Source organism: Mixophyes fleayi, chromosome 2, assembly GCF_038048845.1.
Source record: "Mixophyes fleayi isolate aMixFle1 chromosome 2, aMixFle1.hap1, whole genome shotgun sequence".
NCBI classification, from domain to species: Eukaryota; Metazoa; Chordata; class Amphibia; order Anura; family Limnodynastidae; genus Mixophyes; species Mixophyes fleayi.
Genome location: NC_134403.1, coordinates 329,632,275 through 329,648,703, shown reverse-complemented (window position 1 = coordinate 329,648,703; position 16,429 = coordinate 329,632,275). Strand labels below are relative to the sequence as shown.

At 42.6% G+C, this 16,429-nt stretch overlaps 1 protein-coding gene across 1 annotated transcript in view; it reads right to left on the bottom strand.

The window, feature by feature from the left end:
- Positions 1-16,429, bottom strand: part of PIPOX (pipecolic acid and sarcosine oxidase) — a 55,541-nt gene that overhangs the window by 35,430 nt on the left and 3,682 nt on the right. The window contains exon 2 of the mRNA XM_075196841.1: positions 1,273-1,421. Within this exon, the coding sequence (XP_075052942.1) occupies positions 1,273-1,421 (149 nt within the window). The remainder of the gene's footprint in view (positions 1-1,272; positions 1,422-16,429) is intronic.

Below are 16,429 nucleotides of genomic sequence, written 5' to 3'. Positions count from 1 at the left end.
CTCTGTATAAATGTATGCCAGGTACACCCTACTTTGTATAAATGTATGCCAGGTACACCCTACTTTGTATAAATGTATGCCATGTACACCCTACTTCGTATAAATGTATGCCAGGTACACCCTACTTCGTATAAATGTATGCCAAGTACACTCTACTTCGTATAAATGTATGCCAGGTATACCCTGCATTGTGTAAATGTATGCAGAGTACACCCTACTCTGTATAAATGTATGCCAGGTACACCCTACTTTGTATAAATGTATGCCAGGTACACCCTACTTTGTATAAATGTATGCCAGGTACACCCTACTTTGTGTAAATGTATGCCGAGTACACCCTACTTTGTATAAATGCCCATCAGGTACACCCTACTTTGTATAAATGCCCATCAGGTACACCCTACTTTGTATAAATGTATGCCAGGTACACCCTGCTTCGTATAAATGTATGCCAGGTACACCCTACTTCGTATAAATGTATGCCAGGTACACCCTACTTTGTGTAAATGTATGCCGAGTACACCCTACTTTGTATAAACGCCCATCAGGTACACCCTACTTCGTATAAATGTATGCCAGGTACACCCTACTTCGTATAAATGTATACCAGGTACACCCTACTTTGCATAAATGTATGCCAGGTACACCCTACTTTGTGTAAATGCCCATCAGGTACACCCTACTTTGTATAAATGTATGCCAGGTACACCCTACTTCGTATAAATGTATGCCAGGCACACCCTACTTTGTATAAATGTATGCCAGGTACACCCTACTTCGTATTAATGTATGCCAGGTACACCCTACTTCGTATAAATGTATGCCAGGTACACCCTACTTTCTGTAAATGTATGCCAAGTACACCCTACTTTGTATAAATGCCCATCAGGTACACCCTACTTTGTATAAATGCCCATCAGGTACACCCTACTTTGTATAAATGTATGCCAGGTACACCCTACTTTGTATAAATGCCCATCAGGTACACCCTACTTTGTATAAATACACACCAGGTACACCCTACTTTGTATTAAGTTCAATCAAGTAATGCCATAAATGTTTAAAAATACCTCGTTAGCGGTTCTGCATAAAATACAGTTTGAAATATTGTTACAAAATATAATAGGTGGAAATATACCTGGAATCTTTCTCAATTAACCTTTGGGGCACATAACATGTTAGGAAGCTCTGCCTTAGATGCTCCATATCCCTACATGTCAACACATTTATATGACTTGTCCTCCAGCCATTGTCATTTTTATGATGCTTTACCTATACAACTGGATGCCCGCTTCTCTCTCCAACTCTGCCCACAGCTGGTAACTTTCATCCATCATGTTGGTGTAGAAGTCTTCTGCATAGGCTCTGCGAATAATCCTCGTCTGCCCATGAGAGCTTCCTCTTGAGTGCGGGAGGGGAAACTAAAGACAAATGAAAATAAGTCATATAGGTTTATGTCCACCGCCTGTTATTTAATAGCAATGCAAATTTTCTTTACTGCACATTCACTCCTATCAAATTTAGTGCACACATTCTTTGTGACCTGATGTCCTCACACCACAAAAGAGATTTTACAATCGCCAAGTATATCCCATTATGTTTCAATCTCGTTATGTCTCAGTGTTGCTGTGTAAAATAAATTACAATATTAATTGGATAACACCCAGTCCTATTCTCCATTAGAAACATCAATTTCCATCCGCGTGCAACTCTCTAGTATAGGTTCAAGGTCAAATACACATTAATGTTAAATTATCATCCAACCTGTATTTCCCTGTTCTGAAATTCTGAGCGTTCTCCACTCTGGGCTTCTAGAATTCTAGTGTTGATAGACATCTGCATGGTCTGTGCAGACAAAATGTAATCTCCCTTAGTCATGCTTAACTCCACCCATTCAACATTAGAAAACCCTACGAATGCCTCCAAATTCAAGGCAAATAAATGTTTATGTGAACAGACATCATTTCCTCTGATTCTCTGTCCTCAAACCCCAAACCATCAGATATATGGAAAGGTGCTACTTTGCTACTGAATGTATAAAAAGCACACCAAAGAGACACTAAGTACAATAACAGTACAGGTGACACAAAGGCCTGAGGTAGCATACATTAATGCTAATGGGGCATTGTCTTTATGACTGGGCATGTTGGACAGACTTTCACAGAATGTCTGTATAAATGGATCAGATCTGACAGCTTAATGTACTTCCTGGCAGACAGAGTTTCTTGAGCTCTGGGCCGCTGACTGGTTAAACAGATAAGTAACCAGAAGGAAGTAGGAGTAGGGATGTGCACCGGCCACTTTTGGTGTATCGTGTTTTGTGTTTTGGACTCGGATTTGCTTGAGGTTTTGGGTTCGGATTTGTTTCGCAAAACACCTGACAAAAGGTTTTGGTTCGGATTTAAGGTTTTGGATTCGGATTTATTTTGAAAAAAACATAATAAGTGTTAAAAACAAGTTTTTTTGGTTTATTTTCACTCCTACGCTATTATTAACCTCAATAACATTCAATAACAATCATTTCCACTAATTCCCAGTCTATTCTGAACACCGCACACCTCACAATATTGTTTTTAGTCCAAAACATTTCACCGAGGTAGCTTTCTGGACTGCATAGTGCAGTGGTCCCGGTACACAATTTGGTACCGGGGCCACAATACCTCCGCCTTCAAATGGTCTGAATTCCACTGCACAGCTGCCTGCTCCTACATCCTCTGCAGCATATACAGGGTGTAGTTCGAGCGTGTCAATACCTCTTGTTTTTGACGATGACAGGTCATTTTCATTAATTTATGATTTGACAGCAACAGTCAACGTTGTTTAATATCTGATACGCCTCTATCTGGACTGCATAGTGGAGTGGCCCCGGTACCCAATTTGGTACCACAATACCTCCTCCAACTTTCAAGTGTAGTGTTTATAATTTATAAAAACTACAGTAGTTATAGCACGTCAATAACTCTTGTTTTAGACGACCATGGTACAGAGCATTCATCATTGAGATCCCATCAAGTATGTGAAAGACAGACAGCGTCGAAGTGTTATTTGTTGACTTTATTAACCAAAAAATTGTCGCTGTTGCAAATATTCGTGCAATGAAGAGTGACTTTTTCTATTAAAGGCTCAAGCTTTCAAGTGTAGTGTTTATAACTTATAAACACTACAGTAGTTCAAGCACGTCAATACCTCTTGTTTTAGACGACCATGGTACAGAGCATTCATCATTGAGATCCCATCAAGTATGTAAAAGACAGACAGGGTCGAAGTGTTATTTGTTGACTTTGTGAACAAAAAAACTGTCCCTGTTGCAAATATTCGTGCAATGAAGAGTGACTTTTTCATTTAAAGGCTCAAGCTTTTAAGTGTAGTGTTTATAACTTATAAACACTACAGTAGTTCTAGCACATCAATACCTCTTGTTTTTGATTATGACAGGTTTAATTTGTTGAATTTGGTTTAATTTTGTTTTACTTTGTGCTCATGGCAAACGACTGTTGAATGGTTACATAATGGCAAAAAAAGAGTTGCAAGATGGAATTGTCCTTGGGCCCTCCCACCCACCCTTATGTTGTTGAAATAGGACATGCACACTTTAACAAACCAATCATTTCAGCGAAAGGGCCTACCAAACTGTGCCTGAAATGATTGGTTTGTTTGGACCCCCACAAAAAGAGCTGGCAAAGAAAAAAAAGAGTTGCAAGATGGAATTGTCCTTGGGAGTTCCCACCCACCCTTATGTTGTTGAAATAGGACATGCACACTTTAACAAACCAATCATTTCAACGACAGGGCCTACCAAACAACTGTGGCTGAAATGATTGATTTGTGTGGGCCCCCACACCAAAAAAGCTATTCATCTCTCCCTGTACAAACTAAACAGGCTCTACTGAGGCAAGATGTCGTCCTCATCCTCAACCTCTGATTCCTCTCCCTCTACAGTGTGTACTTCCTCCTCCTCACACATTATCAATTCGTCCCCGCTGGACTCCACAACCACAGGTCCCTCTGTACTATCTGGAGGGCAGTGCTGTACTTGATTGAGGAATTGATAATTAATTTTTATGAACATCATTTTTTTAACGTTCTGAGGAAGCAACCTCCTTCGCCGCTCACTGACCAGGTTCCCCGCTGCACTAAAAACTCTTTCCGAGTACACACTGGAGGGGGGACAACTCAGGTAAAATAGAGCCAGTTTGTACAGGGGCTTCCAAACTGCCTTTTTTTCCTGCCAGTAACAATATGGACTGTCTGACATGTCTATTTGGATGGTGTCAGCAAAATAATCCTCCACCATTTTTTCTATTGTGACAGCATCCAATGCAGCAACAGTAGACATGTCTGCAATGGTTGGCAGGTCCTTCAGTCCGGACCAGATGTTATCAGCATCCCCGCCAGCGGCTCTTTTAGGAAAACTGAGCTTTTTCCTCGCAGCCACAGATGTGGAAGAAAATGAGGGTGGAGCTGTTGGCATGTCACGGTCCTCTTCAGAGGACAATCTCCTGACCAGCAGGTCTTTGCACCGCTGCAGACTTGTGTCCGCCAGAAACAGAGACAAAACATAGCTTTAAACCGAGGATCGAGAACGGTGGCCAGAATGTATTCCTCTGCCTTTAAAATAGTGACCACCCTCGGACCCTGGCAAGGCGTACGAAGGGCTTCATCCACAAGAGCTACATGCTTGGTGGAATCGCAATGGTTTACCAGCTCCTCCCTCACTTTCTCCAGCTGCTTCTGCAACAGCCTGATCAGGGGAATCACCTGACTCAAACTGACAGTGTCGGAACTGACTTCTCGTGTGGCAAGTTCAAACGGCTGGAGAACCTTGCACAACACGGAAATCAGTCTTCACTGCGCTTGACTCAGGCGCATCCCCACTCCTTTGCCTATGTCATAGGTGGCGGTGTAGGCCTGAATGGCCTTTTGCTGCTCCTCCATCCTCTGCAGCATATAGAGGGTGGAGTTCCAGCGCGTCACAACCTCTTGTTTGAGGTGATGGCAGGGCAGGTTCAGGCTTTTTTGATGTGCCTCGAGCCTGCGGTAGGCACTGGCAGAATGCCGAAAGTGTCCAGCAATTTTGCGGGCCACCGCAAGCATCTCCTGCACACCCCTGTCACTCTTGAGGTAATGCTGCACCACCAAATTAACGGTGTGGGCAAAACATGGGACGTGCTGGAAATTGCCCATATGCAATGCCCGCACAATGTTACTGGCGTTGTCTGACACCACAAATCCCCAGGACAGTCTAAGTGGGGTAAGCCACTGCGAAATAATTTCCCTCATTTTCTCTAATAGGTTGTCAGCGTTGTGCCTCTTATTAAAGCCTGTAATACACAATGTTGCCTTCCTTGGCACGAGCAGACGTTGTGTAGATGCTGCTACTGATGCAGCTGCTGCTGTTGCTGTGGAAGGGGATGCATCTACCCAGTGGGCTGTCACAGTCATATAGTCCTTAGTTTGCCCAGAACCACTTGTCCATATGTCCGTGGTTAAGTGGACAGTGGGTACAACCGCATTTTTAAGAGCACTGAGGACACTTGCTCGTACTTCTCTGTACATCTTTGGTATCGCCTGCCTAGTGAAGTGGAATCTCGATGGGATTTGGTACCGGGGACATAATACCTCCATCAACCCTCTAAATCCCACTCCACTGATGGCGGACACCGGGTGCACATCTAACACCAACATAGCAGTTATACGCTTTGCAATAGGGTGACTACTATCGTATTTTGTGGTCATGGCAAACGACTGTTGGACGGTCAATTGTTTTGTGAAAGACGTAGCGGTCTTACGACTTCCCCTCTGGGAAGATGACCGACTAACAGCAGCAACAGCAGCAGTGGCAGTAGTAGGCGTATCGCTGCAGGATTTCTCGGATGAATCCCGTATAGAAGAGGACTCAGTCTGGCTGGTGACATGGCCTGCAGTACTAAATCTGATGGAGATCGTGGAGGAAGTTGACGAGGAGGGTGTTGGTGGTGTGTATCCAACAGGACCAAGGCATTTAGGTGTCCCTGTACTGATGACGGTCCTAGGCCCAGTTCCTGAACTAACCACTGAACTATGAAGGTTATTCAGGTGACGTATAAGGGAGGATGTCCCTAGGTGGGCAAGATCCTTACCCCTGCTTATTTGAGCTTTACATAAGCTACATATGGCCATACATTGGTTGTCCGGATTTGGATAAAAATAACTCCAGACCGAAGAGGTGCATTTTTTGGTCTTCTGACCAGGCATGACGATGGGCTTTTTCATCCCATGGACATCAGCTGTTTCCCCCCCTGGTGCCTCATTTACAATAACCACATCACCATCCTCATCATCAAGTTCCTCCACAGCGCCAGCTACATCAATAGCCTCCTCCCGGTGTACAACATTGACACCTTGATTATCCAAATCTGGATCTATACTGTGGGTGATCCTTCCAACATATGCAGAGGGTGTGCTGCAAATGCTGGATCGAGTCACCTCTTCCCGTACAGTGATGGGAAGTTCAGGCTTCACAACCACCAACACCCTTGGACTCGCCTTGGGGATTTGTGATGTCATCTGTTTAGAAGGCAGAGTTCTTTGCTGTTTTGTTGTTGTTGCTGACAGCATAACTCTCTTAAATTTTTTGTAGGGGGGGGAGGAGGAGGGCTTAGATCCTTGGGTGAAGCTGGACCACTAGTCATGAACACGGGCCAGGGCCCAAGCCGTTCCTTGCCACTACGTGTCGTAAATGGCATATTGCCAACTTTACGTTTCTCCTCAGATGATTTTTTAAGTTTCTCTTTTTGCTACTTTTTGAGAACTTGGGCTTTTTGGATTTTACATGCCCTGTACTAGAAGATTGGGCATCGGGCTTGCCAGACGACGTTGATGGCATTTCATCGTCTAAGTCATGACTATTGGCAGCAGCTTCAGCATTAGGAGGAAGTGGGTCTTGATCTTTACCTACTTTATCCTCCAAATTTTTGTTTTCCATTATATGTAGCACAAGAGAGCGTACCCCTAAGCCACACACACTCTGCAAAGCCTTTAAAAATTATATGCGGCACAGGAGAGTACCACTGGACTTATACTGCTGAATCAGTGAACTTTGTAATATAGCAGTACCACTGGACTTATACTGCTGAATCAGTGAACTTTGTAATATAGCAGTACCACTGGAATTATACTGCTGAATCAGTGAACTTTGTAATATAGCAGTACCACTGGAATTATACTGCTGAATCAGTGAACTTTGTAATATAGCAGTACCAATGGACTTATACTGCAGAATCAGTGAACTTTGTAATATAGCAGTACCACTGGACTTATACTGCTGAATCAGTGAACTTTGTAATATAGCAGTACCACTGGTCTTATACTGCTGAATCAGTGAACTTTGTAATATAGCAGTACCACTGGAATTATACTGCTGAATCAGTGAACTTTGTAATATAGCAGTACCAATGGACTTATACTGCAGAATCAGTGAACTTTGTAATATTGCAGTACCAATGGACTTATACTGCAGAATCAGTGAACTTTGTAATATTGCAGTACCACTGGACTTATACTGCAGAATCAGTGAACTTTGTAATATAGCAGTACCAATGGACTTATACTGCAGAATCTGTGAACTTTGTAATATTGCAGTACCAATGGACTTATACTGCAGGATTGTTTTTGGATATTTTTTTTTTATTTATTTATTTTTATAATTATTTATTTTTTATTTTTTTTTATAACTTTTTTAAAAATTTTTTTGGGAATAATGGGAAAATAACAATGCCCTTAGAAGGACAGAGCACAGGACACAGCACCACTGGACTGAGCAGAACACAGTACAGCACATCACAGCACAGCACAGAACTGAACCGCACAGCACAGCACAGAACTGAACAGCACAGCACGAGATATAGCAGGACAGAGGACCACCTAACACAACCTCCCTCTACCCTGATCAATGCCCGAGTGAAGATGGCGGCGGCTAGCGGGGAATTTATAGAATACGAGTATCGCGAGATCCGACAGCGGGATTATGACTCAGAGCCTCGGTTTCAGTCTTGTAATTGGCGGGAATACCCGGATCTGTCTCGGATCCGGCTCGGATCGGCAACGTTCGGGTGGGCTTGGATTTCAGATATCCGAGCCCGCTCATCTCTAAGTAGGAGCAGAGAAAATAAAAATAAAAAAATTGCCCAAGGTGGTATATCCCTACGTACTCTAATAGTGAAACAGTTTAAGATTCCCTATGGTACAATGACTAAAGCATGTGGCCTGTGTGCCACAGATACAATCTACCATCAAAGTATTAAGTACCTGAGCATTGGTGTAGCAATAGGGGCAGAAGTGGTAGCACCTGCCCAGAGGACCCTGCTGTAACCTGAATTTGGTAAGCAGTGGCTGCTTGGTTCTTCTCTTCTCTTTGCAACCAGGAGAGTACCTGCACGGACTGTTTAGCAGTTATAGGAGGCTCTCTAAATAGGAAGCACTGAGAGATGACCTCACTGCACAACACTCCTGTTGGAACGGAGATCCCAAAATTCTCCAATATCCGCTAAACAGACCGCTCTGCAAACTGTATTATTATTATCGTACATTTGTAAGGTGCCACAGTGCTCCGCAGCGCCGAGTGCATGTGTGGTTAGGAGGCATAAATCATTTGTATTACACAGATAACACGTGTTGTTAACTTTAAAATAAAATAATATGATTAAACCACAGTTTTATAATCCACCAGTCTGTACAAAGGATTTCTGTTGCCTAGGAGACTGAAAGCCAGTCACGCTGTTCTATGTAGATTCAGGGCCCTGCAAACTAACCTCCTCACTATGATATATTTATTGCTATGCAGAGAGGAAAAATTTATATGCTTAAATTAAAGAAATATGAAAATGCTGGAACATTGTAGTGAGGTATACTCACATATTATCTTTTATTTATAAAGTGCAAGCATATGACACAGTGCTGTACATTGGAGGTGAAGTTAGGTTTTAATCTAACATCCCCCCCAACTAGTGTTACAGTTTCTAGCACAAGTGTCAATGGACAGCCACAGCTATGTCCAGTGTGTCAGTGTTGGAAAGTGACAGTGCTATTGGAACCATTCCCATAGATTGTAAGCTTGCGAGCAGGGCCTTCTTACTTCTACGTATGTATTACCCAGTATTGTTTTATTACTGTTTGTTCCCAATTGCAAAGCACTACGGAATCTGCTGGCGCTATATAAATAAATGTTGATGCTGATGATGACTCCTTCTTTATGTAATCATCGCAGTGACACAAAACCATTGCAATGCTGGTAGGGTAGGTCATACTTGCCTACTTTTGAAGGCAGCTGTTCGGGAGGGTGGTTCGTCGAGGGGGCGTGACCACGCGTTTAGCCCCCCCCACCATCTTGAACAATGGTGACAGCTGGATTCCAGATTTTTGCCTGCTCTCTCGAGAGTCCGGGAGAACTCCCAAAAATTCGGGAGTCTCCCTGACATTCCGGGAGAGTAGGCAACTATGGGGTAGGTTATCCAGAAAAGTGGTCAGGTGTCTAGCATTGAGCTCCCAGGAAACTACTACCAGTTGGGTGGATGGATATGTTAGCTAAACATGACGTTTTAAGTGGAGACCTTATGTAAAGGGAATCATTTTACAAACAAACAACATGTTACATTAAAACAGATGATAAAGATAGCCCTGCCAAAAAGAGTTATTTCACGAAAGACGTAAATCTAAGAAACAGCCTTTAATATAACTCTAATACTTGTTAAGGACCATTACACTTTCATATTAACTATGAAAATACACTTGGAGAATTATTCCTCACTTTGGTCTGCAAGCTCAATAATAATTAATCTTTTGAAAATGGGAATCTAAAAATATCTGATCCCTTCCGCACAGAAAGTTAAAAAAAAAAGCTACTGTATATCCAAAAATAGGAAAAATATGATTTCCATTATAAAGAAAAGACTTTCTTCAAATGAAGCACAGAGGTAATCTGGGTATAGCAACACATCATTTGTTCTTGTTAATGAGGTCATTTCATTAGATGCGATACATATGACATTTCAGAATAGAGTGGTCCAGGGTAACACATGGAATTATAGATCGGTTCATGAGCACAGAATATGAAATGCAGAAGGGTTGATCACATGGTGTGTACTAGTGCAAATGGTCTTGATAAACTGCAGTGCCAGCATCCCCTGCAGTTCACTTTCAAGCACTTGTGTAGCCTTCGATAGCAAATTGAGACTTCTATCATTGTGTGTGTGTGATTGAATATGAAGTCATTATAGCACTGTAAGTTGTACGAAAGCTGAAGAAGATTTTTCTCCTCTTCAGTACAGAACTGGACCAATATTCTCCTTAAAATGTACCAGCCACTAACATACAGTTTAAGCTGCGACTTTGTTGGCTAAACCCCCTAATCATGATAATCTATCTTATCAATTCACTAGAAACTACTGATATCAATGTGGGTTGTAGCCTATTAATCCACTAGGACATTTGCTCACAAGCTTCCTGGGGTGCCCTGGCGATCTCACAGGGGTGCCGCGGCTAAGGCTGGTGATAAGCAAGACAGGGGACTACTTGGTGGTTATTTTGGCTTGGGCGGGGGGGGGGGGGGTCTTGAAAAAATTATGGGGACACTAAGTGTGCCTCGAACTGAGAAAGTTTGGGAACCACTGCACTAAGAACTAAACACAACAATGATGTCTCTAGTTACTAATTAATTGATAGACTGTGTTGCATTGCAATAACTACTGTCCCACCCGCAAAACATCTGCTTCTTCTGTATGTAGGTGATTGTTAAACATTAGTTCCCTTACCCTCCTTGTATGTGTTCTCGTTTTTTTTCTTTGAACTAAAAATACCCAAATATATATTTGCAAGGCACACCAGTATCCCACTACTATCATCAGAACAGATTCACATTGGCTAACACTGTTGCCTCGCAGCACTGGGTTTGAGTCTGACCAGTTAGCTACATGATGTTTGTATGTTCCCCTTTAGAACCCAATTATCCATTAGATGACTAGGCTGCAGCCTAAGGCGTAAGGTTTTTTGGAGTGCAAGATTTTTCCAGGGGCAAAATTGTGGCAGGAAGAGTCATACAGTGAAATGAATTTTCAAATAAAAGAGAAAATAGTTGTTCTCCAAAGTAAAAAGAAAATTTTAAAGAAAAATTTAATAATGTTTTATTACAACCAACCAGATGCAATAGTGGTGATTGAAAAGAGTTTAATACCACTATCAAATAACAAAACTGTTATAAAGCTGTCAGTTGCTGTGGGGAAAAAAATGCTGTGTTATAGGAAAATGGAATAAATGTGAACTGTGGAGAAGCTGTGTGTTTTGCAAAGAAAACAAGTTTGTAAAAACTGCTGGTTATTGTAGTGCCACACCTGCTGGTTCATTGAATTAAGTTGGGAGTGGTCCAAAAAAAAAACCCCAAAAAACCTGTGCTGTTTGAGCATGTGAATGCTGAAAGTAGCCAGATTCCACTTCCCAGCTCAAACTTCTGTGGAAGTGGAAGATTTAATAAGAGCCTTGGTGAATTTGGCAGCAGCACAGGAGGAGAATATCAGTCTTCTCCGTGAGGCGATTGCTCAGGGAGGTCCCAGCTGCACCCACGCTACAAAAATTAACTTCTGCCGCCACCCAAGCCAAATGGCCACCTGAGAGTTCGGCTGAACATCTAACTGCCTATTTCAAGGGAAGCTCGGCGAACCTATATAGACCTGGACTAAGTCCAGGCTGGTAACTATCAGCAGCTGAAAACCGCTATCCTGGCGAGGATTGGAATCACCAGCATGAGCGAGACCCAACATTATCATGACTGGAGCCTGTCTAAAGGTTTGCCGGTTCGTGCTCAGTTATAGAGGCAGTTGCCCCAAGACTGGCTTACCCTTTAATACTTGGAGACTTTCCACTGTTCAAACAGATCCTTCATGAGTGAGTCCGGCCGGACACCTCGGCAATTAAATCACCGGCTGAAGGTCCAGTCTTGGCGGACAAGCTTGAGGAGAAGTGTCATGCTCTGCCACAAAACCTGAACCAGAGTTCTGTTCAGGGAAATAAACCTTCATAAGCTAAATGGATGTGGAAAAGACAAAGGCAATCTTCGCAAGTTTCAATGCAGATCCAGTTCCTGCCATCATTTGTTAACGAGACCTCGGGTTATCTAACTTGTTTCCACTGAGAGACTTTGGCTGAAATCAATTTGCTTGGAGATGGTACCTTATTGAATGTTAATAAAAATATCATTTAGATAAATAGGATACAGACGGACGACATACTTGCAGAAGGTATTGCCCATTATATTCTGAAAAGTTATTTACTCTATAGAATTGCAAAGGTTCTAGATAAAATTGTAGAGCAATCAAGGGTGCCACAAATCCTTGTACCACTTGTACTTAAAGCTGAACATTCAGATTTGTGTGGGGGACACTTGGGAGAAGACAAAACCCAGGAGCGTATATTACTCAGCTTTTATTAACCAGGGGTGTACGAGGTGATAAAGACATTTTGCCAGACATGTCTGGTATGTCAGAGAACATGTCCGAAGCCGCATTACCAAACTCTGCTAGTTCCCGTGGTGCAGACTCTGTTCAAGCGTATTGCTATGGATTTGGTAGGTCCATTAGTAAAATCGGCCCGTGGCCATCAGTACGTGATGGTCATAGTGGATTATGCCACCAGGAATCTCGAAAACTATACCTTTGCGTAATATAAAATACAGTACCATAGCAAAAGAACTCCTTCTGTACTGTACCCGGTTGGGTAACCCCAAAGAGATCCTGACCGGTCAGGGTACTCCCTTTATGTCCGATCTCATGCGATCTCATGAAAGAGCTGTGCTGGTTGTTAAGGGAAGAAACAATACACACATCAGTACACCACACACAAACTGACAGGTTAGTGGAATGTTTTAATAGAACCCTCAAGCATATGGTGAGAAGAGAGTAGTGCAGGAAACATGGGACTGGGATGTGTTGTTATCCTATTTAATGTTCAGTGAGAGAGGTGCCTCAAGGATCCACAGGGTTAACCCCTTCAAATTGTTGTATGGCAGACAGCCAAGAGGCATTTTGGATGTTCTCAAGGAGGGCTAGGAGCAACAGGGTCCCAATGAACCCAATGTGATTCAATTTGTTTACCAGTTGTAAAACAGTTTGCAGAAGATCACCTCTTTGGTACAGCAGCATATGCACGAGGTGCAACCAAGACAAAAAAGAACTATGATATTGGACTTTCCAACCTGGTGACAAAGTTCTTATCCTGTATCCTGGTACCCACACAATAGAGTAATCTCTTCACTCATTGGCAGGGGCCATATGAGTTGGTTGAGGCTGTGGGACCTGTTAATTATAAAGTAAGGCAGAAAGGCAGGTAGAAACCAATCCCGACATATCATGTTGTTCATGGCATGAGGTGGAGAAGCCAGAAGTCACATTGATAAACGCTGTGGTGCAAGAAACCAAAGTTCCCGTAAGGGACAATCTGTCACTGGAGGACATGGTTCAGAGAAACCTTGCTGTGTTTTCTGAGGTACCCAGACGTACCCCACTGATAGAATTTGATATAGTTACACCTTGGCGTATAGCTGTGAGACAGGAGATTAAATAAATGTTGAACCTCTATGTCATTGAGGAATCCAATCGCAACTGGAATGGACCCAAACCAAATGGGAGTATTCATTTCTGCAATAATCTTAGAAAACTAAACGAAGTTTCACGTTTTGACACATACCCTATGCCCAGAAAAAATGAGGTAGTGAAAAACTTGGAAAACAGACAGTGCCATACGACATTAGATCTGATCAAAAGTTACTGGCAGATTACCTTCCATCAGCAAGGCTAAAACGGTCTTTTCAACCCCAGATGGATTATTTCAGCCTTTTGTGCTTCACGGGGCTACTACCACTTTCAAAGAGCAATGATTTCTCTCTTAATGTCGCACCAGGAGTATGCAGCTGCATATTTAGATTACATAGTTATTCACTCCCAGGTCTGGAAGTCACATTTAACTGAGGTGGAGGCAGTGTTAGCATCACTCAGGGTGGTGGATCTGACTACCAGTCCTGGGAAATGTGCATTGGCCATGCGAGATGCCAAGTACTTGGAGTATGTGGTATGACAGGATGATGTCAAACTCCAATTGGACAAATGGAGGCAGTCAGAGACTGGCCTAAACTGGTGTGGAAGACTCAGCTGAGAGCTTTACTGGGTCTAGTAGGGTATGATCGTCGTTTTATGGTGAATTTTTGAATTTTGTCACTAGCGCAGCTACTCACACTGAGCTCCTTAAAAAGACTTGTCCAGACATGTTGGTCTGGTCGGAAGCAGTGGAGGCTGCCTGGCAGGAGATTGCATCTTTCCTTCCACAATGGAAACCTGGCAGCTGCTTCAGTAAAGCAGCCAAAGATGGCTGTAACGGACCTGCTGCGCATGTGCTCTAGCTATGTTTCGACCATCTTTAGTTGCTTTAGTGAGGCTTTTGTGGAGCTCTGGCATGCAAGAAAAAACTGGTCCACGTGCCACGTCTGACTAATACAGTGCTGTTTTATACAGTTCCCATTTTAATGAAAATGAAATGAGTGACAAAGATCGCCGTGACCTGTTTTGAGAGCCAAGTGTAACAAAATTTCTAAAATATGCAAATGTACACATTGGTGGAGGGGTGAAGGAAGCCAGATTATACATTATGGATGGGGGCATATTAGCCTGTTGTGGAAGGTGAGGGGCGCTTCCGCAGTATGAGCCAAGGGCAGCCTTAAACAGGTTCTGGTTCTCCTAATATTTGTGTTGTCTCGGGTGCTCCGATTTACAGTCCAAAAACATACTGATAGGTTAATGTGCTTCTCATTAAACTGGCCCTGTTGTGTGTGTCTGTAGTAGAAATCTACAATTGTAAGCTGGGGCAGGGACTCATGTGAATGAACGGTGGCTAAGTGGTTAGCACTTCTGCCACACAGCACTGGGGTCATGAGTTCAATTCCCGACCATGGCCTTATCTGTGTGGAGTTTGTATGTTCTCCCCGTGTTTGCGTGGGTTTCCTCCAGGTGCTCCGGTTTCCTCCCACACTCCAAACACATACTAGTAGGTTAATTGGCTGCTATCAAAATTGACCCTAGTTTCTCTCTGTCTGTCTGTCTGTGTGCATGTTAGGGAATTTAGACTGTAAGCTTCAGTGGGGAAGAGACTGATGTGAATACGTTCTCTGTACAGCGCTGCGGAATCAGTGGCGCTATATAAATGATGATGATGATGAATTACTCTGATCAAACGTTGCTGTGTAATTTGTTGTTGATAATAATTATTGTGGGCAATCCAGCAAGTACCTTCCGTGGTTGGCTCCCTCTTACACTTATTGTGTAACCAGCATTACAATTAACATTTTACTGCAGCATGAAGAATGATCACGTCCACTTGAACCACCAAAAGAACTGCAGTTTCTAAGACTCTTCTTCAGAAAGAGGAAGGCGGAGGACAGGGTGAGATAAATATGCAGATCCCTGGCAAAGAAGACCAATCCCAGACTCTAGCATCAGGGAGGAGAAGATCACTGATCTGGGGGTAAATAGAACAAGCTGCGATTTTGCATTTCCAGAAATTTTCCCGGGCGCGTTTAAAATCGCAAATTTATTAAACAACGATTTGATGTAAAATCGCCAGAAGAGTGTTTGTTTCAAAATCGATACAAGTCGCAGCCCTGACGTTTTGCCACGCTAGCTATCTAAATCACCAAATGTATGAAGCTGCGATTTTTCAAACTTGGCCGAGTTTGAATTCAAATTTGGCAGATACAACACGCTGCTTTCTACAGGCGAGATTAGAAACCACATTGCTGTTACACTGCAGGCCAATGTTACTATAGCAGGAGGCACAATGGAAGTTTAAATAAACCAACTTTTTTGTTGTAGAGGTGCAAAAATTATTAGGAATTTTCTTACAGGGGCAATTTATTTTAAAAATTAGGGGCCCAAATGTAATTTTAGAATATATGTAAGAGCTTTTATAACAAATTTATTTTATTATAGTAACTTACTTTTTCATCACCAGTGAAGCAATAATTATATTTGTATGATGTGGCCATAGTTAATGTTTCCAGATGGGGGTCACCATTTAAAGTACACATTTCTACAACCCTCTGCATTTTACAGGTATGATTAGCAAATATATCAGCCATTGATCTATGTAGGCTAATGAGGACTGAAGAAAGGGACCCAAATGCCCATTACTTTGAGGGTGGTTGAAATTGTTTTTTGTAGAAAAGTCTTGTTGGGTGTTTTGGAGCACCATCTGATTTGGAGTCAGCACAGATAGGGAGAGAGGAACATCCGCAGCACCAGGCTTCTCTTAGGCTGCGCAGACCACGTGGGCTTTTAATTTTTTTGGTGTTTTTATGTTGTGTTGCAATCATCTACATGTATTTATGTTGAATTGAAGGTGAATCTGGATATGGGTG